General features: G+C 45.5%; 1 protein-coding gene across 7 annotated transcripts in view; it reads left to right on the top strand.

Moving 5' to 3' along the window:
* LOC134565216 (integrator complex subunit 6-like) overlaps positions 1-26,558 on the top strand; it is a 417,942-nt gene that overhangs the window by 351,048 nt on the left and 40,336 nt on the right. For 3 of the 7 annotated variants that reach the window (XR_010083818.1, XR_010083817.1, XM_063424705.1), the window contains exon 1: positions 21,797-24,450. Coding sequence is in view for 5 of the 7 variants with exons in the window: in XM_063424705.1 (XP_063280775.1) it covers positions 24,043-24,450 (408 nt within the window). In the remaining 2 variants the exon portion in view is untranslated. Of the gene's footprint in view, positions 1-21,796; positions 24,451-26,558 lie in introns of those variants that run through there. The other 4 variants (XM_063424707.1, XM_063424709.1, XM_063424706.1 and 1 more) reach the window with 4 other exon arrangements.

Raw genomic sequence — 26,558 nt, 5'->3', positions numbered from 1 at the left:
AAGGGTAATTTATGGTTTCAATGCATTAAGTTATGTATTTTGCATCATGGTGGCTCTTCCTCAAGAACAGCAGGAACCTTGTAGAACTGTGCTTGTCTCTTTACCTGTTTTCCTTCAGATCTATGCTTGTTTTTTCATACCTACTTTTCAAAGGACTGTTCCTTTATTTTGCCTCCATCCATTTTCCTGCATTTTATTTTCTCTGTTATCCGTTTTTCTTAACATGTGAGCACTGAGAAGACCTGAGCAAGTGGAGAAGGGAAAAGGCTTTGTGAGCACTTAGCTGGAAACCCCAAGGCATTGCGCTGAGATACAAACCCCTGAGGGGCACAGTCCAGTCTCAGTGACTCCCTTCATAGAAGACCCATACCACCAGGGGTGCCAAACAACTCAAGACCCCCCTGCCTTAGTGCAAGTGTAACCATTTGCCTCTATTTTTCATTTTAACCTGCTCCTAAGCTGAGAATACAAGTGCTGTGGAAACCTTGATTCACCAGTAGCTCATCACAGATTTCCACTGTGCCAGACTGTCACTAGGCTTTTGTGGTCTTCTCCCTTGAATTTTTAATTTCATTTCTTGTATATATATATATAAGGCCTGTACCCAGCATTGATTACCTACCATGTCCTTTTCCCTTCCCCCTTGTCTGCTGCTTTCTTCTCTCTTCTGCTTTTCTGCTGGATGGTAAAATGAGGGAGCAGGATGTGTGTGCTGGGAGGAAAGGGGAGCTTACACAGTGGGTGGCAGGAGGGTGGGGCTGCTGGGGATAAGGGACAAGCTGCCAGCCACTGGCTCAGTGGTGATGCAGAGTGTGTGTTGTGCAAGGCTGCAGAAGTGTTGGGGTGACGAATGAGCTTGTTGTGACATGAGAAAGGGCTGGCACAAACTCCCAGTTCAGCTGGATTTTCCTTGCAAACACAATGGGTTTAGCTGAATAAGGAATAATTGAAGTTTGAAAATGTTTGGATGAGAATTGGCATTATTACAGCCTTTTTAAAATAAAAGTGTGAGTATGATCATAATTGGAAATTTTTGTCCTTTATATGAATGTTGACTATAAAATCTTTTATTGCAGATACTATTTTTAAAAAATTAAACTGAGTGACTTAAGGGTGGAGTTTCTGGATTTTCTTTTTGTTTGGTTGGTTTTCCTTGTGGTCTGAGGTAAATTGTTACTTTCACTTGGCTATGGAGACCAGTTATTTGGTTGCTTTGTCTTTTTTTCGTAGAACATACTGAATTATTATTGGGGACTGATGAGCATTTTGACCAATAATGGGGGCAGCTACATTTTCTACCCTTTAAATGAGATAAATACCACAGTTAAATGCCAAAACATAGGATTTTAATTTTCCTGGGTTTAACCTGAGCTAACACAATATTCTCTCTCTGCACAATTATAAGTGTGATTGCTCTAGGGAAAATGGGGGAGAGGGTTGGATTGCAAAGCTCTGCCAGAAGCATCTCCTGCCCTCTGAGGGAGTCTGCTGGAAGATAGAATCGGTCAGGAGAATGCAGAGAACGTTTGCTGCTCCTTAGTGATGTGCAACACCCGGGCTCACGGCTCAGCATGGAACAACAAGAACTACCATGCTGTTTCCAGGAACAGCCAGCAGTGCGCAGGGAGGGAGGAAAAGGCCACATACCAAATCATCTTGACTTGGTGCCTCCTCCCAGCTCTGGGTAAGGGTTTGAAAACACAGAAATTTCACCAAAGCTACAGTGGTTTTTTGCTGTTGATCACACTGTCCCACATGAATTTGTTTAATGCTTTGAAAATCCATTTTCAGTCTCCACAATCTCCTGAGGCACTGACTGCCACACTGCAATTATGGATAGTAGGAAAGAGTACTTCCTTTTGGGTGTGTTTGTTTTAAACCTGCTGCTAAATGCCTTTGTTGGATGCCCCCTCAGCTTTTATACTGCAAGAGAAAGTGAACAATTACTCTGCATTTACCTTCTCCGTTTGGTGTTTTACAGACTGCCCAGCAGTCATCTTTTATTTCCAACCTGAAGAGCCTTTGTCTATTTAATTTCTTCTTGCACCGAAACTGTTCTATATCTCAAAAAAGATAAATGTGGGTGTCGTGGTTGGGGGGGGAGGTAAATTTTTCCAGGGGGATGTGGGCAGGCCAATCAGTGATCAGGTTTTTTGCTGGGACTTGGATTGGCCACTCGGAAGTTTAGACACGCCTCTGAGGACACAAGGGGTTAAAAGCAGGACTCCAGGGGAGTTCGGCCTCTTTTGGGTTCCAGTTTCAGCAGAGAAACATCTCCTCTCCCCTGCCCAGTTTCTAGGCTGGGTGGGGGAGGGGGCCACGTGGCCAGTCTGAAGAGAACCACACTGCAGACTAAAGTAAGCTAGGGCCCCGGGGGAAGAAGAGAAGAGACAAGCTTTGAGTTGAGCTGGCCCCATCCAGGCTAGAGGGGTGGAAAACTGTAAAGGTGCCTTCTTTCTTCCCCCCTTTCCCAGAGAAAGTGCCCAGCTGCGTGGGAGTTGCCGAGCCTGGGAGTGCCTGAGCCTGCAGCCCCCTGCCGGGAGCCAGAAACTGTTAACTCTTTCTGAGGCAGAAAGAAACTTTTTTTTCAGACATTGATTCTCATGGCTAGTGGTTTCAGAAGAAAAAGAAAAACAGCCTGGGACCGAGATGATAAAGCACGATTAGAAAGAACCCGATGGGCAGGGAATTGAAGAAGAGTAGCTTCTGAGCTGGACTTTTCTTGCATAATGTTAGCCATAGACTGAACTCAAGTCTCCTTTGAACATAAACTGCATTTTGGGGTGGATGTAGCCTAGCTCGACTTGCTGCAGTGAAGTGAACAGAGAAGAGAAGGGAGAGGGTGTGGTGGCGCCCTCTGCCCGCAGAGAAAAAAAAGCCCTCGGCCCCAGGAGAAAGTTGGAGAGAGCTCAGCATGAAAACATCCTTAAAAGAGCCCTGTATGCAGTTTCAGCCTATGGACAGTGGTGAGAGCACTGGACATAGGAAAGAGAAAGTGTCCCCTAGCAGACTTCTCCGGGCAGTGCCATGGGTGACATGGAAACACACAAAGAGTAGACCTGCGTTTCCTGAGGAGCAGTCTGTGGTGCAAGAGAGACTCTTCTCTGCCTTGCTGAATTGAAGATTAGTTTTTTTTGAGTGGTGATTGTTTGATTTAAAACCCTAAGGTTTGGTCTATAGAAGGTAATGTGTAAAGGGTAGAAACTGGGGGAGGAGAAGAAATGTTCTGCAAAGTTTTTATTTCTGTCTCTGTGTGTGTTTAGAGTTTTCTATCTCTGTTCTTATGTAATGTAATAAAGTTTTGTTTTTCTGTTTTTAAAGTTTAAGCCTGCTCTGCTCTGTTCCTGATCACATCCCACAGTACTTGTTAGAGAAAAAACATATATTCATGGGTGCATTAACATCTGGCCAGTGCTAAGCCATGACATTCTTGGTTCCCATGACAGTGGGCTTTTTATTACTCCTCTTTTTTGCTCCTCTCAGACAAAAGTGTCAAGGAAACCCTATACAGGAATGCCACTGTTAAAAGTTTTTTGGTGCTTTTTTGTACCAAAATAATTAGCTTTTGGCTCTTGGAAATTATCAAAAGCTTCTGAAAGGAAGAGAAAATGTTCTTGTAACCCCCTCCAGCCTGAGATTGTGTTCGTATCCAAAACTAGGTAAGAGAATGCAGCAAATAAACAGAAGTGTCTGGATTTGAAGTTTTCCTTTGTTGCCAACAAACCTTCCAACTTAATACACAAAAATTGAGTGAGTGCAAGAAAGTGACAAAACTGAGACCTGAGAGTTAAGGATGTTCAGTAATTCAGTCTGTACTGAGCAAGGTCGGCAGCACTAACAGGACACAGCAGCTCCAGAGTGGGGCTGTTTTATTCTACTTAGTCCAGAATAAGTGTGGTATCTTCTATTATGTCTAAATCTGAAGGGACAGAGGAGTAAAAGAGAGCACATTTTTATTTTACGTTTCTGTGTTCCTATCTGGCACAAATACTCCATCTGAGAGAGGCAAATGCAAATGTCTCCAGATCTGAGCACAACCATCTGCAGGGAGCACTTTGCTGTCCTTTTACTCTGGCAAAGTCACAAAGCTCTTCCACCTTGTGCCCTTTTTTCCTACCTTGTCACATTTGAGCTGACTCTTCAAGAAACTGTACACCTACTTCTTGCTTCCTGCTGTGCCTCAGTTGTTTGGATTTCCCATCTGCTGTGTGCTGCTGGCAGTGCTGCTGCCCTGCATTGTCTCCTCCTGCCATCTCCTCTTTCCATGCCCCTACACAGAGAGCTGCTTTCACAAGATGAGGTTGTGTCCCTGCCTAAGCTCTTCCTGGAAACGTGTTTCTTCCAAACACCTACGAGATACTTCAGAAGATGGGCTTTCACTTCCTCTTCTTCATTATCTATCAAAAAAAATATATATTGAAGGATGGAAATATCTTTATTTTCCCATGCACTTGCTTTTTGCTGAGTTTCCTGCTAAGTTCCCAGTGCTGCTTGGGCCTTTCCCTCCTGTCCCACCTCGTTGTCTTGTTACCACCTACTCATTAGATCATGGCTGAAATTAGCTGGTGAGAACTATAGGACAGGGTTGATTCCTCTCCCCTCTGTAGCAAGGGCTCGATGAAACCAGGGTCCCTATATGGAAGCTGGAACAGAGCAATGCACGATATGACCAATATGGTTACAACATACGTTCTCCCCTTTATTCCCGAAATGGCTGGTTTTATACAGTGCAAAATAATTTACAGTTGCAGGTGCATTCTTATTGGCATTCAGCATGAACATGTAAACTATCTCAGTTTAAGGCAGCTACCATGTCTTCATTCTAATTGTCCTATACGGTCTATGCACACACCTTAACCTAATTTCTAACTGTGCCACAAGCTTATCTACTTCTACATGGGCCCAAATCTGAGGCCTAGCAGGCACAAATCTGAGGCCCAGTTTGGGATAGCTCAAATCTCATTCCACGGCACATCATGCCCGCGATCTCTAAGAAACCCAGTTACAGTTCCCTCTTTTTCTTTTTGAGCTATCCAAAATGACTCAAAGACACGGCTGGCTAATTTTTGCATACATCGTATCAAGCAAGGCACGATAATTAAGATAACTATAATAACAATGAGAATCACTATACTAAAATGGATCAAATCCTTGATCCACCCAGTAAAACCCCATGATCCAAGCAATTTGTCAAACGGAGTGTCTACAACTACAAGTTTTTTCATGTTATCTTTTAACTGTGACAGCTGCTTGTAAATTGATTGCGAATGGTCTGATAAATTCATGCAGCACATGCCCTCAAATTCTTCACATCCATGCCCTTGTGCTAAAAGGAGGAAGTCCACAGCGGCTCTGTTTTGAAGAACAGCATGACGAATATCATTAACTTCTTTGGCAAGCTCACTTAGTAGATTGGATGTTATATTAATTTGTTTTCCTGTCCAGCAGGCTAAATTTTTTAATTGCGTGAGAGCTTGCGCTGAAGCAACTCCTGGGGCAAAAAATGATGCTGAAATTACAGCTGCAGGTTGCCATAACTCAACTCGATCTTTACAGTTGGGGCTTAGTTGAGACATACTGCGTTTGACTCGTCAGGTCTTTTGAGGCAACCCTAAAACTTGATGAATGCTAGGAGCAAACAATGTTAATTTACCAAAACAACATGGACCTCCTATAGCTTCTTGAGGCACTGCAGACCAGGCTCTATCTCCACAAATGAGAAAGATCCCTGGTGGTAATTTTCTTGCAACACCTGTTAATGGTGTCAGACTTAGTCCAATTGTTACAGTGCTCAGTATAGTTATAATACAATGGGGACTGGGGACACAACCAAGTGTTGCCATTTTTCAGTTGCCGTTTGTCTACAATTAGCAAGCTTGAATTTATGATAACATGTCCAAAGATCAAACAGTAATTCCCTGGCACAGAACCCAAAAGATCAGGTTCTTGGGGCTCAGTACTAGCAACTTTAAGATTTTGCACAATGGCAACAGCTTGTGTTCCTAAAACACTCTTTGGATTAATTTTGATTTGAGACCAGGTTCTGAACTCTGTCATGGAATCCACTGGGACTCCAATCAAGCAAGTCCGAAAAGGATTTGATGGTGTAGTTAAGGACAAGGAAAAAGAATCTTGTTTGCTCCGATTGGCCCAGGTGACCCACATATTGTGTCTTGGGTCAATTTCAAGCATTCCTGATCCTCTTTCTATTAAAACATTAACTAAAACATTCCAACACCTAACATTTTGCTCATCATTTTGGTTCTCTCTCTTAGAAAAGCAAAACAAACAACACCTGCTTATTACCTAATCTTAAATCTTAACAATGACTTATCACTAAACTTAATCTTATAACTGTAACTGTATGACTATTTTTTCTAATTTAACAATCAGGGTCTTCACGAGGTGCTTCAGGTAAATCACTGCTGTCACTGTGGTTATCACTGTTAGTTGGTATCTCTGACTGCGGACATACAAGGGTAAATCGGCTCGGCACCCAAACAGGTCCTGCTTCTCCTGTGGAAACACATATAACCATGACCATTAAATAATACAGGATTAGGTCCCTGCCATTCGCCTGTTCGCATGTTTTTGTGATATACATAAAGCCCTGGAATTGATTGTGGTCTTCCTTCTTTCTCTGCATGGTGATGGATGACAACTGCAGGCTCTTCTCTTCCTTCTGCTAGGCACAAATAGTTTAAAGTGAACAGTACCTTGGATAATCGACTAGTTATGTCAGTTTTATCACTCTGTTTTTGCTTTGCTAGATATTCTTTCAGCGTCCGATTAGCCCTTTCTATGATGGCTTGACCAGTGGGAGAGTGAGGAATTCCAGTGGTATGCTTGACTCCCCACTTTTGCATAAATCTAGCAACTCGCTGACCGACATAGGCTGGACCATTGTCAGTCTTAAATTCTACAGGCACTCCCATCACTGCAAAACAAACGGTCAGGTGTCTTTCAACATGCAAAGCTCTCTCGCCTGACTGCGCTATGGCCCAGATAAATTTAGAATAGGTATCAACAGTGACATGGACATATTTCAATATTCCAAATTCTGGAACATGAGTTACATCCATCTGCCACAATTCTAAAGTTTTCATCCCCTTTGGGTTCATGCCCAGGCCAAGGCCAGGCCCATGATGACTACACTGAGGGCAGGCACGCACAATCCCTTGTGCATCATTCAGGGAAATCTGAAATTGTTGGCGCAGGGCCCTAGCATTTTGATGAAAATTCTCATGGCTATCGCGAGCCCTCACAAATTTGTTTTCAGGAGGGACATGGGCCACGCAACTGACTGCAGCGTCTGCTCGTGCTTTGCCCTCTCCTAAACCACTGTTGCACTGATGGCTGCGAATGTGCATGACACAAAAGGCATGCTGACGCTGTTTCAGTACACTTCTTAACTGCAAAAACAGTTCTCCAAGGCGCTGATTCTGGGTGGTCCTGATGAGTGCATCCTTAATTTTCTGCACGACTCCAACCACATATAAAGAGTCTGAAACAACGTTGAGTGGTTCTTTGTTCCAGGTCTGTAAAGCCCAACACACTGCTCTCCGTTCAAGGGTTTGCAGACTGTCTCCTGCTTCATTCTTAATTAAATGTTGCATCCATTCTCCTTGCTGTTGCCACACACACACAGACCTTCTTGTTTTTCGACCGGCATCAGTAAAAACTGTTCTTCCTTCAACTGGCTTCAGGGAACACAAAGGTCTCTCTAGCCACTGATAGCGAGTGATTAGAGTCCACATCGGGCCTTTTGGCTGCTGGTTGTGAAACACACCTGTAAAACCCAGCAATGCTTCTTGCATTGCCACAGAATGTCTCAGCTTCCACTCTAAATCTTCACTTCTCACAGGTACACAGATGTCTGGTGGTTCCTTTCCATCTATCTCTACAATTCTGTCTCTGCCCTTTTTTATCAATGCAGCAAGGGCATCTGTTCTGGTCATGACACGGCTCTTTGGTTGCACAGGTAAAAACACGCATTCCACCACACTTGCTGTTGACCAAAACTTAGACAGGCGTTCCCCCTTTTTCTTTTGCCATTGAAAAACAATGGCAAATGCACAGGCATCAGCGTTGGACAGGAAGAGTGACAGTTCCTGTCAATGCAGCTGCGATAATATGTCCCTGTTGTTGCATTGCATTTTGCATAGCTGCTGTGAATGCTGCTGTTTGGTTGTTCTGTTCTGCTCTGGTTGCTCTTACTAACATTTCATCAACCCCACAGCCTTGGGGAAGGGAAACTAACACAGTCCTGGTGCGCGCGTTAGCATTTTCAAAAGCAAGAGAACGAAATAGATATTCTTGCACATCTGTGGGTAAATCTGGGGCATCTTTCAAGGCTGCAGATAAGCGATCAATAAGCTGGCCGTAAGGTTCAGTGGCTCTCTGCTTAATATTTGCATATGACGCTGGCTTTTTCTTATCTGGCACCAATAGTAAAGCTTTGTGGGCCAATGCCTGAGACAGCTGATGGATTTCAATTGGAAATGTCAGTTGTACATTAGTTGTCGCGTAAGGACCCTGCCCTGTTAACATATCTGGCTGGATTCCATAAAATGGGTCCCCTACTGTTTGGTGCTTATTAGCCTCTTCGGTGGCCAAACGTCTCCATTCCCTTTCAAAAATAAGAAATTGCGAGGGCATCAATAGCAGAGATGCAGAACAATCTGCTGGACAAAGGAGATGAGCAGTAAAAATATATTGTATTATATTTTTGGCTGCCTCAGACCTAATACCATGATTTATGACAGTTTGTTTGGCCGACTGTAAGAACTTCCACTCATGTTGTTCCCATTTAGTGTTGTTTTGCTCTATTTTGACTGGGCAGACAATGGAATTAGCAGCTTTAAAATCGCCATCTGAAATAGCTTCCTCTAAAACACCAGCCCAGTGTTTTTGAATTGGGTCTATTTGGGCGGCAGGCAGCGCCATCTGCTGGGCAGCAGGCCGCAATGCCTGCTTGGATTGCAGAGAAGGGAAAGCCGGTAAATTGTGCATTTTTTGTGGAGAAATCCTGGATGCTGCAATTGCTTGCTGCTCAAGTTGGCTCTGGCGTTTGGAAAGCTCAGTGAGTTTAGTTATTATTATTTGTTGTAATTCATCTGAACGCCGTACTTTTTTTGGTGGCTGGGGTGTGCAACGAACGTCGGGCTCAGAACCCTCTCCCATCTGAGTCAGATTCTGGCAGAGAGCACTGGGTTGCCTGTGAATGGGTGACGGGCTGCACTGGTGCTGGCTGCGGGGGCATGGGAACGTCGGATTGGACCGGGTCTGAGTTTCCGGAAGTGGCAATGGGGGCCGCCATGTTTGTTTTGGTCACATATGCTGGTGACATCAGCGTGTCTTCTGGTGAAGACAGAACCAACGCCGCCCCACTCTCGGCACTGCCCCGAACTCCACCTCCCTGCTGCTTCACTTGTACCCGCCCCACTCCGCCTTTGGCCCCGCCTTCCTCCTCATCTTTCACCACACCCCCTGAGCCTGGCGGCTGGGGCGTTTCCTGTTTGCTTTCATTCTTTCCAGGAGCCGATGGGAGCACTTCCGGTGATTGGCTCACATGGCTCGTTGCTGTATCCATTACTTCAAGTAAAGAGGAGCACACTGGAGCTGCATTCCCTTTCACGGGATGTGTAGAATGTATACCAAAAAACCTCACAACTCTAGATGGTTTTTTCAGCTCTTTTGGCTCGGAAAGAGGCACCCCCTGATCGGATGGAAGCTTGGGCTGCTCGCCCTTTCAGCAGCAAATATTTGCAAGGTATTTATCACTTTTTTCCAAATCATGCCTAACTCTGTTTCTAGCTTACTTTCTTTTCCTTGCAAAATAGCACAGTCCCACAATAATTCACCTATTTCCTTCCATTCTGCTTCACTAAAAAGAAGCGACGGCTGGTTTAGCTTTCTTTTTCTCCTGGCCCATAGGGTTAATTCCTCTATATCAGTTTCTTTTATTTTTTTGCCCCTTTTAGAGACAATTGTAGCGAGGAGCTGCAATGCTGCGTGAAGTTCCTTCTCCATTATGTACTTTCGATTCTTTTCTTTCATGCACAGCCAGCCGCTTACCTCTTCCTTCCACTGCATGCCACTGTTCCCCTCCAGGTGAAGTAGACGGGCGACTCTTCCAGCCCCAGCTCTGTGGGCTCAGCGCTGCTCGTGGCCGGTTCTGATATTCAGTCCGAATTTTGCACACTGAGCAAGACCCAAGTGCCAGAGTCTTTCACCGCATCAAAGCGAGATTCATATTTAAACGAAAAATTAAAAATTAAAAATAAAATCTGCATTAAAGCGTAATAAAATCAAATCAAACCTGCATGAAAGCAAAAATAAAAAGTAAAAAATGGTCCCTGGTCCAGGTGCCAGAATGAAACCAGGGTCCCTATATGGAAGCTGGAACAGAGCAATGCACGATACGACCAATATGGTTACAACATACGTTCTCCCCTTTATTCCCGAAATGGCTGGTTTTATAGAGTGCAAAATAATTTACAGTTGCAGGTGCATTCTTATTGGCATTCAGCGTGAACAAGTATGTAAACTATCTCAGTTTAAGGCAGCTACCATGTCTTCACTCTAATTGTCCTATACAGTCTATGCACACACCTTAACCTAATTTCTAACTGCACCACAAAACTTATCTACTTCTACATGGGTCCAAATCTGAGGCCCAGTTTGGTATAGCTCAAATCTCATTCCACAGCACATCATGCCCACGATCTCTAAGAAATTCGGTTACAGCTCTGTTGCCATGAGTTTTTCCCGGTTTTGCTGAGCGCTCATATTAAAGGAGAAGTTCATACCTTCTCACGCTCTTTTAATGTAAACATCAGCTATGTTCTATAAACATAGCCATTGTTTTTACATTTCTTGCCGGGACAAACAAGACTGTGTGACAGTCCCCTTCACCAATGTGATGTGGAGGTGGGAATTCCTTCCTCCAATCCACAAGCCTCATAGTAAAAGTATAAAAGTAGGTTTTTGTAAATAAACCAGGTCTTCTGCCCTGCTGCTGTTGTTGCACCCAGATCTGTGTCTCCAGTCTGTTTTCCTGGTTAGGCCTCCATGGTGATAACTGGCGCCCACGTGGTCAAGTTGCAAGCTAGTGAGGCAAGGAAAAAAAAAAAAAAGGAAAAAGAAAAAAGAAGAAAAAATCTGCCTTCTACAGCTGCAAAAAGAAGAAACCCACGATGTTCTCAGAGGAACGATTGATGATGGAACTGCTCCACTCCTTTTTGTTGTCCCGTGATGCTGACTTGACCAGGAAACACATGAGAGAACTGCTTAGCTGGGGAAAAAAGCTTGGAATTTTTCATACTGCTGAAAAGGCACTTTATATTGGCCCATGAAAAACCCTGGGTAAAAGCCTTTTTTTATCCGTTCTGAACGGAAATATGAGAGCTAGCGCTCTCTTAGGGATCTGGGGAACAGTCTTCCCACTTTTAAAAGAGGCTGGAGAGGACTTTGAAGTTGATTCTGGGCTTTCGACAGGAAGCAGGAGTGGCTCCCCTGCGAGCTCCGTCGCTTCTGACGAGGATTGCTCTGATGCAGGGTTAGAGCCGATGCAGGAGACCCCCACCCCCATGTTGGGGGTTGGGCACACCCAGCGGGGTTTTTGGAAGGGCTGGGAAGCTTTTTTCGGTCCGCTCCCCTCGCAGTTGGCCGGGCAGGGAGCTGGGGTGCCGAGGGGGCGGAGCGCTCGGCATCGGGTCCCACGCCGAGCGCGGGGGATCGCCCGCACCGCCCCGGGCCGCCGTGCCGCCGGCGCCACGCCCCGCCCCTCGCGATCCCGGCCACGCGCCGGGTCCCCGCCGCCCGTGGGGGCTGCTGGGCCCCCCCCCGCAGCTCGCAGCAGAGCTGCCGCCGCCCGTCCCCGCCCCGTCCCCCGCCGCGCCGCGCGCGCTCCAGCGGAGGAACCCGGCAGGGGCGGCCACCGCGCCGCCCCGGGCCCCGCCCGCCGTGGAGTCGCCCGTGCTGCCCGCCGGCGCCGCGGTCTTCGCTGGGCCGCCCCCCCCCCCCCGCGCGACTCGCGGAGGGCGGGCCGCCGGCTCGACCGAGTCCCGCCCGCCCGGTCCCGGCCCCCCGCCGGCTGCTACGAGCGGGTCCTGTCCCGCCGCACCCTGTGCAGGGCAGCCCCCCCGCTCCGGGGAGCCCCCCCGCGCTGCCCCCTCCACTCAGAGGGGACGGGGCAAAGCGCTGACACGGCAGAGCTGCCGCCGGCTCTTGCCCCGCCCACCGACCCATCGGCTGGCCGGGCAGGAGCTGAAAGCTGTGGCCCTTCGGCCACGCCCCCCTGCCCAGCGTGACAATCACCCCCCCGCTCAGAGAGGAGTCTGAGCGTGTCACTGTCCCCCGCCCGCCCCCCCTACGGGGCCGGGTCGGCTGTGGGAGATGATAACGGGGCAAAAGCGTTGTCTGATATGCACGCTTTTCCTGTCATGAAATCGGATGAGGTTTTTAGTCCTGCATCCCAGGTGAATCAGGCTGCTGACCTAACAGAGCTGCTGCCTGAAGATGCAGCTTTGCCCGAGCCAGTTCAGGGACCTGTGGGTTTGGTTCCACGACATCATAGCCATGATGACCCATCATGGGCAGTCCCGTTTCCCTTTTTAAGGGACATGGCAGAAAATAATACAAGCTTCACTGAGGCAATTCAATGGATCAGTGCAGAATTTGAGAATTTGATCTTTCCTTATGTAATAAGAGGCTTTGCAACAGTGATGTTTGAACCTCAACAGGCTTTTACCTTTGAGAAAAGTTGGAAATCCCTAGCTGGACAAATGGCTGTCATAAATAGCCACCTGCCTCGAGACGATCCCTTGTTTGGGGTCGGAGCTGACCTACTTATGGGGAGGAGTCAATATGTTTGCCCTGATGTGCAAGCTGGCCTTTCTCACACTGTCTTAGATTCGTGCAGATACATAGGGATATCTGCATTGATAAAAACCAAGTTATCCTTCTCCCCAAAGCAAGACTTCTTAGACATAGCACAGAAGCCAGAGGAAGCTTTTCATGACTTTATAGTGCGTCTGGTGAAATTTTTAGAGATGAGAGTCAAAGATAGTACCTTAAGATTGATATTATTGGAGCAGTTAGCAAGAAGCCATGCTAATTCTGCTTGCCAGAGGCTCCTGGGGACCATTCCAGAGATTTCTAATGTCCTGAAAATGATGCAGACCTGTGCAGTTCTAAACACCTGTGATTCTATGGTGATGACCCCAACGGCTGCTTCACAGCCGGCTGAACAGAGGCAGAATGATGGACATGAGACACAGGCAGATATTCAGCCTAGTGGAGAACAGGAAAAGGAGGCACAGAAAATGACTCCCTTGTTTTTCTGCGCACAATGTGGGGGTCCAGACCATACTGCAGAAACTTGCAAAGCAGTGGGTCATGCTGAGCCCACGCCAAGCCCGAAAACTCGGAGGCGAAGAAAAAGACGAAGACATCAGGGGGACGAAACAGTTTCCCAAGCTCTAGAACAAGAGCAAAATTCTCTGGCTGGTGTACAGCCATCATCTCAAGTGTAGGAACTGTTGATGTTGCCACATAGCGATGGTCAGTTTTCTTTGGACCTTGCAGTGGGTTTCTACGTCCACATCCTATGTTGCATGCATTCTTTGAGAAAAAGTCAATTGCTCAATTTGTGTTTTCTAAGTTCTCTATCCTCAGGTTCTGCGATCCATGCTAAGAAGGCGGCCACTGAAAGTCTGCTGAGCTGCCTCAGGTGCATTGGACTGATTCTGAAACCTTGTGCATCCTGTGCCACCCTAGTGCCACCCATCACAGAAGCCTCTTCGAGTTCCGATTGACATGGACACGGACTGGCATCTTCTCTTTTCCTATATGGCCTCCATAGAGACTTTGGATCCTGTGGAGCTGCTGGACAAGGACTGATTGAAGCAGTGTGATGCTGTGAGAGCCAGTGGACTGTTAATCATGGACTCAGAGGAATTATTTGCTATGGTTCAGTTTTATGTATGGTAGCCATTGTGACCTCTGTGGGGAAAGTGCATGTTGTTTGGGGGTTGTGGTTTTGGGACAGAACATTTGGGGTTCAGAATTTTCAACTGAGTGGTTAAATTTTTCTTGGAATGCTCCTGCCTTTTGCACCGTATATTCCCTTGTATCTTATAAAAATCTAAAAATATGAGGGTGTTGGTTGAATTATGTTAGACTATGCTCGAGATATTTTGAGCAGGTTATTGCAAGGGGTTCAGGGTGAAACCCTGGGTAGCAAAGGCAGAATCAGACCAACATGTAGCCCTCACACCGTCACCTAAATGACGGTCGGTGAACTTTATACAGGTTTTTTTTCTTTCTTTTTTCCTGTCATAGAATTGTTCATTTTTCTTTTTTTGTTTTCTTTTTTAATATACTTAAAAGGGTGAGATGTTGCCATGAGTTTTTCCCGGTTTTGCTGAGCGCTCATATTAAAGGAGAAGTTCGTACCTTCTCACGCTCTTTTAATGTAAACATCAGCTATGTTCTATAAACATAGCCATTGTTTTTACATTCCTTGCCGGGGCAAACAAGACTGTGTGACAGTCCCCTTCACCAATGTGATGTGGAGGTGGGAATTCCTTCCTCCAATCCACAGGCCTCATAGTAAAAGTATAAAAGTAGGTTTTTGTAAATAAACCGGGTCTTCTGCCCTGCTGCTGTTGTTGCACCCAGATCTGTGTCTCCAGTCTGTTTTCCTGGTTAGGCCTCCACGGTGATACAGCTCGATATGGTTTTAAGTTGTTAAAAAAAAAAAAAAAAAGAAAAAGGTGAAAACAACAAAATAAGCACTTCTGCAGCTGGGGAAACCAAGGTAGGAAGGCCAGGTACCCATACAAAGTGCTGGTGAAGGTCTATAACAGAACCAGAGAGAGCTCACATGGCACCAAAGCCTTGTGTTCCAAGTAGATAATTCTGTCTGCTTTTGTAACTGTCTTTAATGATAAATAGTCTCTAGGATTAAATATGGGATTCCTTGGTGGAAAAAAAATTTTGTGAAAATTGCTTATAGTAAAATGCAATGATTTTATGGCACAGCGTTTTCTGTATCATTTTTGCTTGTTTTGGGGGAACTAAATAATGATAAACATACTCATGGAAGTGTTTGGTTTCAGTAAGATGATGATGATCTGTTAACGATTTGTTGGAAATATTAATATTCATCCATAAATGATAATAATATTTCCTGTTTGGGACCAGTAAGTTACTTTAGGTGCCCTCGGCACCAAGTTAATATCTCATGGAGTAGTGTCCCATCAATATTTTGGAGACAGTCCTTTTTTTTTTAAGACACAAGGTGCCATGGCTGTGAGGGACAGTGGGTGTTCCCAGTGCAGTGAAATGATGGTGAGGGGTGAAAGGTGACTTGCTGAGCTGAAATCAGAGGGCTGAGGCTCCCTGAGGCTTCCAGCAACATCTGGTCTGCTTTGGATCAGGCACAAGCAGTATAAGGAGTGTAGTCAGGTTAGCTAAGATTTCTCTGTGGGAGATACTTTGAACTCTGCAAGGGAGAATTTCTGTGGCAGGCAAGCCATGTATATAGTAAAAAAATCATAACTGTGTCCAGAAATGAAACAGCCAATTGTGTCTTTTGCTTTATGATTAAACCTGTCAGTTCAGAGCAGGTCCCCAGCCCATGAATATTCTTTGCCATAAAATAAATGCTGATAGGTAATAGATGAAACAGTGTGAACTTCTCACTTGGTGGCACTAATCTGTGTAGCATAGCCTGGGAAAACGACTCTCCTAACCAGTCCCTGTTGGGTCCAGTCTATTTAAACATGTATTTTCAGGTTTCAGTTCTGGTAATGATATGCTGCTTTTATGACCCTTCCTCACAGGAACCCAGGCAGAAGGATGTAGTTTTCCTCAGAAGTGGCAATTTTTTAGTCTGTCTTTATATTTTACATTGCAGAATGTAATAAGATTCAAATCCTGCCACTTGCCCATTCATTTAATTCATATTGTTGCTTTCCACATTGGTAATATGTTGCATCACATGGCAACAGTGACTATCATGTCCAGAGATACAGCCACCGGCAGGGAAACTGATGAGACAAGTCTCTCTTTGGTTAAGCATGAGGATCCATTTTTATTTCCCCCCCAGACCGGGGAGGGGGAGGAAGATGTGTGGGGGAGGAACGGAAGGGGCAGAAAAACGGAAGAACCTCAGGGGCCAAGTTGCGGGGTTTTATAGGGTGTTGAAGGGGCGGAGTTTTAGGGATTGGGTCAAAGGAGGGGTTAACACAAGGAGAGTAAGATCAGATTTCACCCTCCTAGAAAAGGGGGGATTCCACAGTAATACTCTGGATTTTTTTTCCTGTGGGTTTTTGGTTTGTTTTGTTTTTGTTTTTGTTGGGGTTTGTTGTTGTTGTTGTTGTTGTTGTTGTTGTTTTTAATTCCTTTCATCCAAAGATCCCAAGCTGATTTGGCCTGACTCCCAGGTACAGCTTAGCAACACTTAGCATAAGACCAGTAAAAGGAAGTAACCGGGAGTTTCATGTAGATCTTGGCTGGCTGTTAGTTCAAATGCACCTACAGTTGGAGCATCCCAGGCCTGTGAACCTCTGCTTCCCGTGGCTGTGACTGCCTGATGCAAGGCTCCTGTCTTGGCCACAAATCCCTCTCCCTTTCTCTTACCCCTTAGAACAAACTCTGTTGTCTCCCAGTGTTTAGTAGTGAGAGATGATGAATCTTTCCTAGGGGAGAACTTGGCAGGACATATGGGGGCTTGGGGATGGGGCCATTACTTTGATGTTATTTGCTGTTGGATCACAAACAAGCACTAGGCTGAAGCACACACTTTCGGTTTTGTATCTCCCTGCATAGGTATGTGCACAATTTTAATTTATTTTTCTTATCTTCTGAGGTTCACAGTAACTCAATTCTCCAGTTTGCTAAACAGGAGAAAGTTTCAGTTTCTTTTTCAGCAGCCAGAATATTTTTCAAACTTTTATTCTGAATGTTTTTTTTTTCCTTTGGAGAGACTCTTGGACTTTGAAACCTGTTCTCATATGGAAAGCCTTGCCTGTCTGGAAATCTGTTCTGGCTTGCTTTGCTGTTCAAAGTGCTGCTTCGTGGGTTCCTTTTATGTCTCCTTGGAGACATTTTGTCAGAATTTTGCTTATCTACCAGTATTGCAAAACCATCCCCCATCTTAGGCAACCAATCATTTCCTTATCCCCTTCTCACTGGTCTTTAAAGCAAAATGGAAATTAAACTCTGCTGTTACACAGGCTGTGGATCTGGCTTTCACCTTTGGACTGTGGGCAGTATTAGCCGTACTTGCATGAAAACTTTGGAGGAAGAGGAAATCTTGCTGAACTGTGCATAGCAAAGGGTTAACATACGTCTGAGGGAGAAGGGGAGAAAATCAGGATGGCTGGACTCTGCCCCTTTGCTAAGTGGCTGCTTTTTCTGAAGTACATGGAAGACAGATGAAAAACCTCAGAGTTGCCCTGAATTATCTTCCTGAGCATACAGCTCTCTCTCTTTGTGTTAAATATGACAGTTATAGTGCAGTATTTATGCACAGTCAATAAATCAGTAGAAAACATGCTGCAGTCAGGGCATGTACCCATGGTCTGTTCTTTATATTTTAACTGAAAATAGAATTCCTGAATTTGCTGAAGCCTGTGAAAAGAAATTCAGGTGCACATCTCCACCAGAGACTTACACAAAGTCTGATGGCTCACAGTAACCAGGGTTTGCTCCTCAGCTTCCATTACTGTCCTCCCATCTGCAAACCCAGATTCCTGAAAAGCAGCAAAAAGGCAAATTTTTGATCAGGCTCCCAAGCTCTTGAGTGGAATCATTGCAGAAAGGAGACGGAGCAAGTGAAAGGGGCAGAAATCTTTAAGGGTGAGTTACAAGTTTGTGGAAGTTTGAAGTGTAGTTACAAAATAGAAAAAAGAAAAAAAGGTCCTGCTGAGCAATATCCTGGAAAATACTGGTTTGGGGGTTTTGTTTGTGTTGGTTTGGGGTTTTTTTCTGCTTTGTTTTTCCAGAAGAGACTGTGTGACACACTGGCAGAAACAGCCTGGCCTTTTCTAGTGTATGGCTCAAGAGCAGCTAACTGCTGACAGGGGAGAATATTTTGCCCTGATGCAGCACACAATTTGCTCAGTTTCTGCCATCTTGAATGTAACTGTGAAGGAGCTATTATTTAGAACAATTTCTTACCTTCCACACCTGGGTCCAGCTGCACACAAATTCTTTAAGTTAACAGGGGATTTCACCTTTCTGAAAGGGACAGCACAGCTCTGTGGTTGCCTAAGAGCTAAACCCTTCTGAATTCTCACTGTAGTAATGAAAAATGCACCTTGTGTGGTGCCAAGCAAGTCCCTTAGCTCTGGTGGCAGCCCCTTCTTTTGTGTGATAGGGATCATACCTCCCAGCTCACGGCATGGATTAATCTGTATTTTTGTAGTGATTTAGCAGTGACCATGTGAAATACAAAGTTATGTTTCGTGTCAGGGAAATGAAGAAAATCTGTGTAATTGTAGTTGTGGAACACGGCCATGGGACAGTTATAAAGATGAGTTCTAATAAACAGCTGAGGAAAGCATGGAAGGAAGTTTTTGAATAAATCTTTTGCTTGCAATTACCTATTATAAGTCTCAAGCTATTCTGTAATAAGTGTCTTTTAATTATAACCTTAGAAGCTTGCTTTGTATTAAAGAATTTTTAACTGTAGTTTTAGATTGTAAAAAGGCTTTTAGACAAAAGAAGGAAGTAAGAAGGGGGCCCAGGCCTTTCACAGAAGGTGGGAAAACATCCTGGAAATGAAAACAAGACTTCAGCTCGCTGATTTATGGCTCCTGAAAAAGGAAAACTGAACATGACTATTGAAGATTGATGGACCTGGAAAATAGAAACTAGACCCCCACATCTGGAAGCCGGACCCCACCATCTGAAAGACATATCCTGGATGCACATCCTGGAATATTGAAATATCAAAATAGATCACAATAGTCTATAGAATTATACAGGACAAAATATGGATTTATGACTGTTGAGTATTGAATTGTGACGTTAAAACTAGAAATGGAAACTGCTGAGAAAGCTTATGAATATGTATGAATATAGTCAATAAAATCCCAGCAAGTCCAGCAATCAGTGTGCAGTCGGAAGGGAAAACCCCTACCACTGTACCCAGCGCTGCCTTTGCTCACACTTTACCATGCTAATTAATTAATTATTAAATTGAATTGCTGCTTGATATATTGGCCGTGTCAAGCGTCTCATTTCTAACAACCATTTCTGCTCTGGCTGGAAGCGTTTTAAATTAAGCAGGAAAGTCATCAGGGCAGCTGTATTACATGGCCAAGATAGGGAGTCACATGAGCAGAGGGAGGTTGGAAGGGTTTAGCTGTTGATCCAGATTTTAAGTAGATAACTTCTGACTAATGTATCCTGTATGCCCCAATTTCAAGTGGCTAATCGGTGCCAAAGCTGAGCACCTTCGGTGGCTAAAGCAGCACGGCTTCTGTCTCACAGGTGTATTACTTGTTCAGGGCAGAAAGCAGCTAAGTGAGAAAAAAGTAAGATGAAGCAATATAAAAGTGTTAAGAAACAAACTGTTAGTGCTAAAATCCTGTTGGAGGCAACAGCTTAGATGTTAAACTATGTTAGGACAAGAAGCAGAAAAAATACTTTATTAGCACAACAGGGAAAAATACCACTGATCCATTTGGTTCAAAAATTGACTGGAATTATTAATCCAGAATTATGTTTCTTTTTACTGTGGGATAGAATATCTATACAGAAATTATTTCAAAATATTTAATTATAGGAGAGCTTAACATGCTGTAGCTGTTGTGAATAATTTCCCCATAAAGACAATTTCTTTAACTATTGCAGTTGAAAAATGTAGATGAGTGTATTTTCAGTTAAAAACCAAGAAAAGTTTAAACTTTATAGAGGTGATGAATGTCTGCTGCCACAGCTGCCAGATAGTCAGCACTGCAAACACAAACTGGATGGAGGAGGAGTAAAAGCCACTCTAGCTGCATGCATGCATGTTAGCAACCATAGTGTCTGTAATTTCAGGAATAAGAAGTGTCTCATTAAACTAAATAAATGTCTTGTGTTGTGAGTAGAAGATTGCTAGACTTTAGCTCTTGTGGTATCCAGCTGGAGCGGGATCCAAAAAACAAGATCCTCAAGAGAGAAAGAGGGAGAGTATGTGAACCTTGCTTGCTGCTGCCTTTGGAAAGGTCAACCTGTGAAATGGGAAACAAGAGTTTCATCTTGACCTTTAAATACTATATTTGGATGGGAAAGAAGTAGCTTTTAGGTATCTGGTGGTCTAGAATATAAAAAAAAACTTAGGAGGATATGAACTTGTAATTGTTTAGCATTTCATACAACCAGTCAAGGAGGCTGCAGAACACAAGGCCGCTGGGTTGGCAGCTGGAATTGGCTGAGGTCAGCTGGAGGCAGAAGGGAGTCTCTGACCTCATCTGGTTGACATGAGAGCAATGCATAGGTGGCCTCATCGAGTTCCCAGAGCCAGGACCTGGTGGTGTTAGGTGGCATCTTCTACCAGTAGTTCAGTTTCCATTCAGGCCTTTGCAAATCCATTCCTGTCCAGGAGTTATCTTTCCAGGCTAACATGCAGTGGTACAAAAATACAATATCTGTATTTTTATCTTATCTATAGAGATTCAAATCCCATCTGTTTCAGTCTGGCTCCATTCATGTGCACTAATCACTTGCATAAAAATATTTATCTGTTTATGCCTCCTGGCATTTCTGGTATGATTGTTAAAATTCAGAAACTTTAATTGCAGATGCACATGCACAACTTATGGAGGGCGTGGGTAATGGAATGGAGTCTCCAAGTTTGACAGGATTCTTTTTCAAAATGAGCTGCTTTTCAACTATTAATTTACCTACTTTTGGTTCAATAGAATTAATTAATGAGTTAATGTTATTTGAAAAATATCTGCTGAAGTTTTTTTAAAAGACAGACTTCTTTCTAAAGCAAATATAGAGACTGCAGATCCTGTGTGCAGGTGTTGGGCTTTTTATGGTGACAAAAGGGATGAGTACATGCCTGAATTAAATGAGTTTACATCTCTGATTATTCTGATCAAAATGGGCAGTGGCATCTTTACCAACATCTGTATTTCATCATGCTTCGTAATGGGGCATTAGAATTCACCTATGATGTTGTGTAACAACAGTATTGTCCAAGTGTTTCACAAAAATGGAGTGAGAACTGAAACTGATTCTGCCTGCTGTTGAAATGAATGGCAAAATATATGTGGAAAAAGCCTCTGAATTTAAAAGCACTGGAAAATATTATCAGTTTCTTTATTACTTTAAAGTAAGATTAATGTTGGCAGTGCTGCTTTTGTGTGTTTTGGATTTACTCCTGGAAGCAAACAAGCATTCTTGAGTGGACATAGTGCTAAATACTTCCTCAATCTCCTTCCCCTTATCTGGTTGCTGTCAATGGTGGCTGCCAGGCCCATTGGAGCAGGACACTTTGAAGAGGAGGCTCAGGGAGGACCTTATTTCTCTCCAAAATTGCCTGAAAGGAGGTTATAGCCGGGAACAAGCTGGGCTCTTCTCCCAGGCAACCAGCGGCAGGACAAAGGGACATGGCCTTGAGCTGTACGAGAAGGTTTAGGTTGGTGTCACGAGCCAAAGGATGGTCGTGATGGTTTGTTTTGATTTCAGAGTGCAAAAAGAGGCAATGAGAACTTAGTTCAAGTAAAATCAATTGTATCTTTATTGATACACACAATTGTGCAATAGTAGAGAAGGGAAAGAAAGAGAGAGAGAGAGAGAAAAGAGGAAAAGGGGGGGTCATAGCTACCGACTGACAGGCGAGTCCTCGTGACGCTGGACCCAAGACCACCTTTGCAGTCCTCGTGGTGTGCGTCAATAGATCCGTCGTCCGCCGGGGAGGCCTCAGAGTGTGAGTCTCAGGGGGAAGCTTTTATAGTCATTTCAGAAGCGGGGGGCACCCGGCCAATGCAGGCAGAAGTGGGGGGCACCCAGCCAACATGGGGGGAGCACCCAAGAGTCACTGTGAGGAGGCCCGTTGCTCTGAGAATCAGGTGCAACCATTCAGATCAGGCAGGTTTGGGACAAGCAGGTCTGGGCTCTGCAGCAGGTACAGCACAGTCAGTCAGAGCAAACACGGCCTCTGCAAACACGGCCCAGGAACCGTGACAGTGTCCATTGTTCATGCATGGGTTTCTGAGGAGGGCGTCTCGGTCCCATGGGTGCACCTGCAGGGAGAAACTTGTGTCCTGCCTCGGTCAGGCCAGAACTCCTGTGCTGTGGCCCAGGGTCCCTGGGGTCTCAGCTTCTGACAGTCGTGAGGCAGATGAGGGACCTTTCGATCGACTCTTACAGTTGGACATTAGGAGGAATTTCTTCACAGAAAGGGTGATTAGACATTGGAACAGGATGCCCAGGGAGGTGGTGGAGTCAGTGTCCCTGGAGGTATTTAAGGAAAGACTGAATGTGGCACTCAGTGCCCTGGTCTGGTTGACAAGGTGGTGTTGGGCCATCAGTTGGACTTGTTAGAAATGAGACGCTTGACACGGCCAATATATCAAGCAGCAATTCAATTTAATAATTGATTAATTAGCATGGTAAAGTATGAGCAAAGGCAGCGCTGGGTACAGTGGAAGGATTTTCCCTTCTGACTGCACATCAATTGCTGGACTTGCTGGTATTTTATTGGCTATATTCATACATATTCATAAGCTTTTCTCAGAAGTTTCTATTTCAAATTTTTAATGTCACTATTCAATACCTAGAAATCGTAAATCTATGATGGTGATGTTTGGTTCCTGTTTGATTTCTATACTCTATTGTGATCCATTTTAGATTTCAATATTCTAGGATGTACATCCAGGATATGTATCCCAGGTGGCGGGGTCCAGCTTCCAGATGTGGGGTCCAGCTTCTGTTTTCCAGGTCTATCAATCTTTTGATAGTGATGTCCAGTTTCCCTTTTTCAAGAACCATAAATCAGCGAGCTGAAATCTTTCTTCCGTATCCAGGATGTTTTTCACCATTCTGTGAGAAAGCCTTTTTACATTCTAAAACTACAGTTTAAAATTCTTTAATACAAAGCAAGCTTCTAAAGTTATAATTAAAAGACTCTTATTACAGAATAGCTTGAGATTTAAAATAGGTAGTTGCAAGCAAAGTTTGTTCAAAAACCTTCTTCCATGCTTTCCTCAGTTATTTATTAGAAGTCATCTTTATAACTGTCCCATGGCCATGTTCTACAATTACAATTACACAGATTCTCTTTATTTACCTGACACGAAACACAACTTTGTATTTCAGACTCAATCTCAGAGACACTTTCCAGGCTAATTGATTCTGTGATCCCTCCTTTCAGATAATACTTATTTTTTTAATCTGAGTGGTAGGAAATATTGCAGGGTTTATGTATTTTCAGTTTTGCCACAATGAATTTGGTGCCATCCTGCCTTGATCCAGGTACACTGAGGTGCCCTGTCAGTGTGTGATGCCCAGATCCAGGCACTGCCTGTGGGAGATGGCTATCACCTGAGCCGGGAAAGGATCACACGTGGGGGGCTGGGGATTTAGTGCTTGAGTGAAACCTCTGGAGACCAGGAACGGGGGCGATTATGTCACCGGGTGAGCAGCTGAGAGGCTTCGCTCGACTCCCCGGGACTAGCACACAGCTCCTGCACACTCACCTCAGCCCCGCGGGGGTGCCCAGCCATCGAGGGCTGCGCGGGCCGAGGTGAGGCAGCAGTGCGGTGACTCAGCCGCGGATAGTGGGAGGTACTAGGGGTACACGGCGGGATTGGGACCAGGAGTGACCGTGAGGGGCCGGGCGGGGCGGCCCCTGGAGCGTAGGGCGGGGGACCCCGCAGAGGGGCGGGCGCTGTGTGTATGACAGGTGCGGCGCGCGCGCGCCCGCCGTCACCCCACGCCCCCCCTCCTTTCCCTCCCCCCACTCCGCGCGCGACCATGAATATGCAAATGTTGGTATAATTGCCAGCCAATGGCGTGCGCGCTGGTCACATGGTGCTGGTGGAGGCTCAGGGAAGAGAAGTTGAGTCCGGGCGAGTTCGGGCAGCGCCACCACAGCCAAGCGAGCCGCGGACGAGCGCCGCGCCTCCTCCGCAGGGAGCCCGCCGGCCGGGGCTCTACCTGGACCATGCCGATCCTCCTCTTCCTCATAGACACGTCCGCCTCCATGAACCAGCGGGCGTACCTGGGCACCAGCTACCTGGATATCGCCAAGGGCGCCGTAGAGATCTTCATGAAGGTGAGTGCGCGGTGCCGGGGGAGCCGCAGCCCCCTTCGCCCCCTTCGCCCCGCTCACGCCGCTTCTCTCCGCTCTCTCCGCAGCTGCGGGCCCGAGACCCGGCCAGCCGCGGCGACAGGTACATGCTGGTTACGTTCGACGAGCCGCCCTACTGCATCAAGGTAATGACCCCTCCCGGCCGCCTCGGTTCCGGGACGGGGCTGCTCTTGGCACGGCGCAGCCCCGTCCGGCCCGGCGGCGGCTGCAGCAGCAGCAGCCTGTGAAGATGGCGGACATTTTGCTTTTGTATGGAGGAGAGAGGCTGAGGGCGCTGCTGAGATGGAGGAGAGGGGGGGAGGAGACGGGCGGGCTGTGATTCACTGCCCCGGCGCAACGAGGGGCCGCGCTCCGCCCCCTGCGGGGCGGTGGCTCCGGCGGGGCCATCATCGCGCTTGGACCCCACGCAATCCCGAGACCCCTGGGACACGCGAGCCGAGTTATCCCTCACGGCCGCGGGGCAGGGGTAGCGCGGAGCCCTGGCGCGGGCTGTGGGACAGCACCCGCGGCTGTTTCTGCCTCTGCAATTTAATAAGCCACAGTGTTGGGGTTTTGTGTTCCCCTGTCCCCCTCCCCCGCCCGGTTCATCCTGCTGAGCACGGTAGCCTGCACCAGTTCTGTGGAAGGTGCTCGCAGCCGCCACTCCGTGCAGGATTGTGGTGAGCTGGTTGTGGAGCCACCGAATCATCAAGGTTGGAAGATACCTTTAAGATCACCAAGTCCAGCCATCAACCCAGTACTGCTACTGTAATTCCTAAACCACATCATCCAGTTCCAGTCTCTTAAACACCTCCAGGGACAGTGACTCCACCACCTCCCTAAACAGCCTGACCTCCTGAATCATGAAAATTTTCTTTCTAATATCTAATCTGAATTTCCTCTGTCCCAGTTTAAGGCCATTTTCTCTGATCCTCACTGCAGGCACAGCAGAAGAGACCAGCCCCTATCTCACTAGTCTCCTGTATAGGAGTTGTAGAGAATGATGAGGTTTGCCCTGGGCCTCCTTGAAAGTAAACAAGTCTGCCTGGCTAGCTCCTCTTGTCCCTATTTTCTCATTCCTCGAGTTTAAGGCAAGTACGGCCATGCCGTTCTCATCACATCAGCTGCACCACGAGGTTTAGGCAAAAGTAAAAAAAACCACGTGGTGCTGCATCCCTTATGCTGTAGGCTGCAGCTTGCTGATAGAAATGTCCTAACTTTAAATACTTAGGTAAAGTGTGTCAGAGAAAGCATTGCTATAGGAGTTTTAGAATCCTCCTGAATAGTCCTGGATTAGGACTATATTTGCTCAGAGTAATATACTACTTATCATAACTGTTGGGCTGTAGACTCATGCTATGAAGGCCAAAGAAATTCATGTACAAATACATTGTTGGTCATCCTAGAGAAGAAAGGAAAATATTCTCTAGATCTCCCAGCTAGAACTTCTTGAGACGTTTTAAAGGTGGGCTCACTGGTGCTGTGAGCTTATTCATGTATTCACATCTTTGATAATAAGGAAATGTAATTATCCTGAGCTATGAATCTTGGCTCCTTTCATCAGTAATAAATATACACAGCTTTCTGGAATGACAAGTCATAAAGTATTTATTGTTAGGTATTGCACCTTTCATTTCCTCAGAAGAAGTTGTAGAAGTAATTTCTGTGAATTGAAACCATCCTTGACTTATAGAAACTGTCGAGAAACCTACATCTGCCTAGAAGAGGTGTTTTTTAGACATGATGTACACACCATTTGCCCCCTCCGTGTTTGTGGCTGGATGCAAACCCCAAGTCTTTGTTATGCCAGTGTTAACTGGATTTCTTGTGTTCTAGATTTTCTTTCTCCTGGTTTTGTGTCAAATATTTTACAAGTGTATCTTATGTTTGACAAATGAACTTGCTCCTGGCAGTGACAGCAAGCATATTGGTGATTTAATAAAAAAATGACTTTGCTGCTGGAGGTCTGTGTGGTAATGCTCCAGGTTATTACCACATCTATACTCGGATTTGCTGAGGAAGATCCTTGTGTTTAGTGAGCATTTGTGTACATTCTGATGTGCTGATGAGCATCTGACTGTTCACAGTTTTAGTAAATAGTAATTGAAATAAATGGGACTGTGATACCCATCATAGCATTGAGTCATATTTAATATATATTAAATAGCCAAGGGAAATGAAAAGTATTGTGGTTCTTGTAACTTGCGAATGTCTCTTCTTATAAATTTATATTTCTGCCTTTAGCACGCTGGTT

The sequence above is a fragment of the Prinia subflava genome (genome assembly GCF_021018805.1).
Source record: "Prinia subflava isolate CZ2003 ecotype Zambia chromosome W unlocalized genomic scaffold, Cam_Psub_1.2 scaffold_41_NEW, whole genome shotgun sequence".
NCBI lineage: Eukaryota > Metazoa > Chordata > Aves > Passeriformes > Cisticolidae > Prinia > Prinia subflava.
The sequence above is the reverse complement of the archived record's forward strand: the minus strand, read 5'-3'. Positions and strand labels throughout refer to the sequence as shown.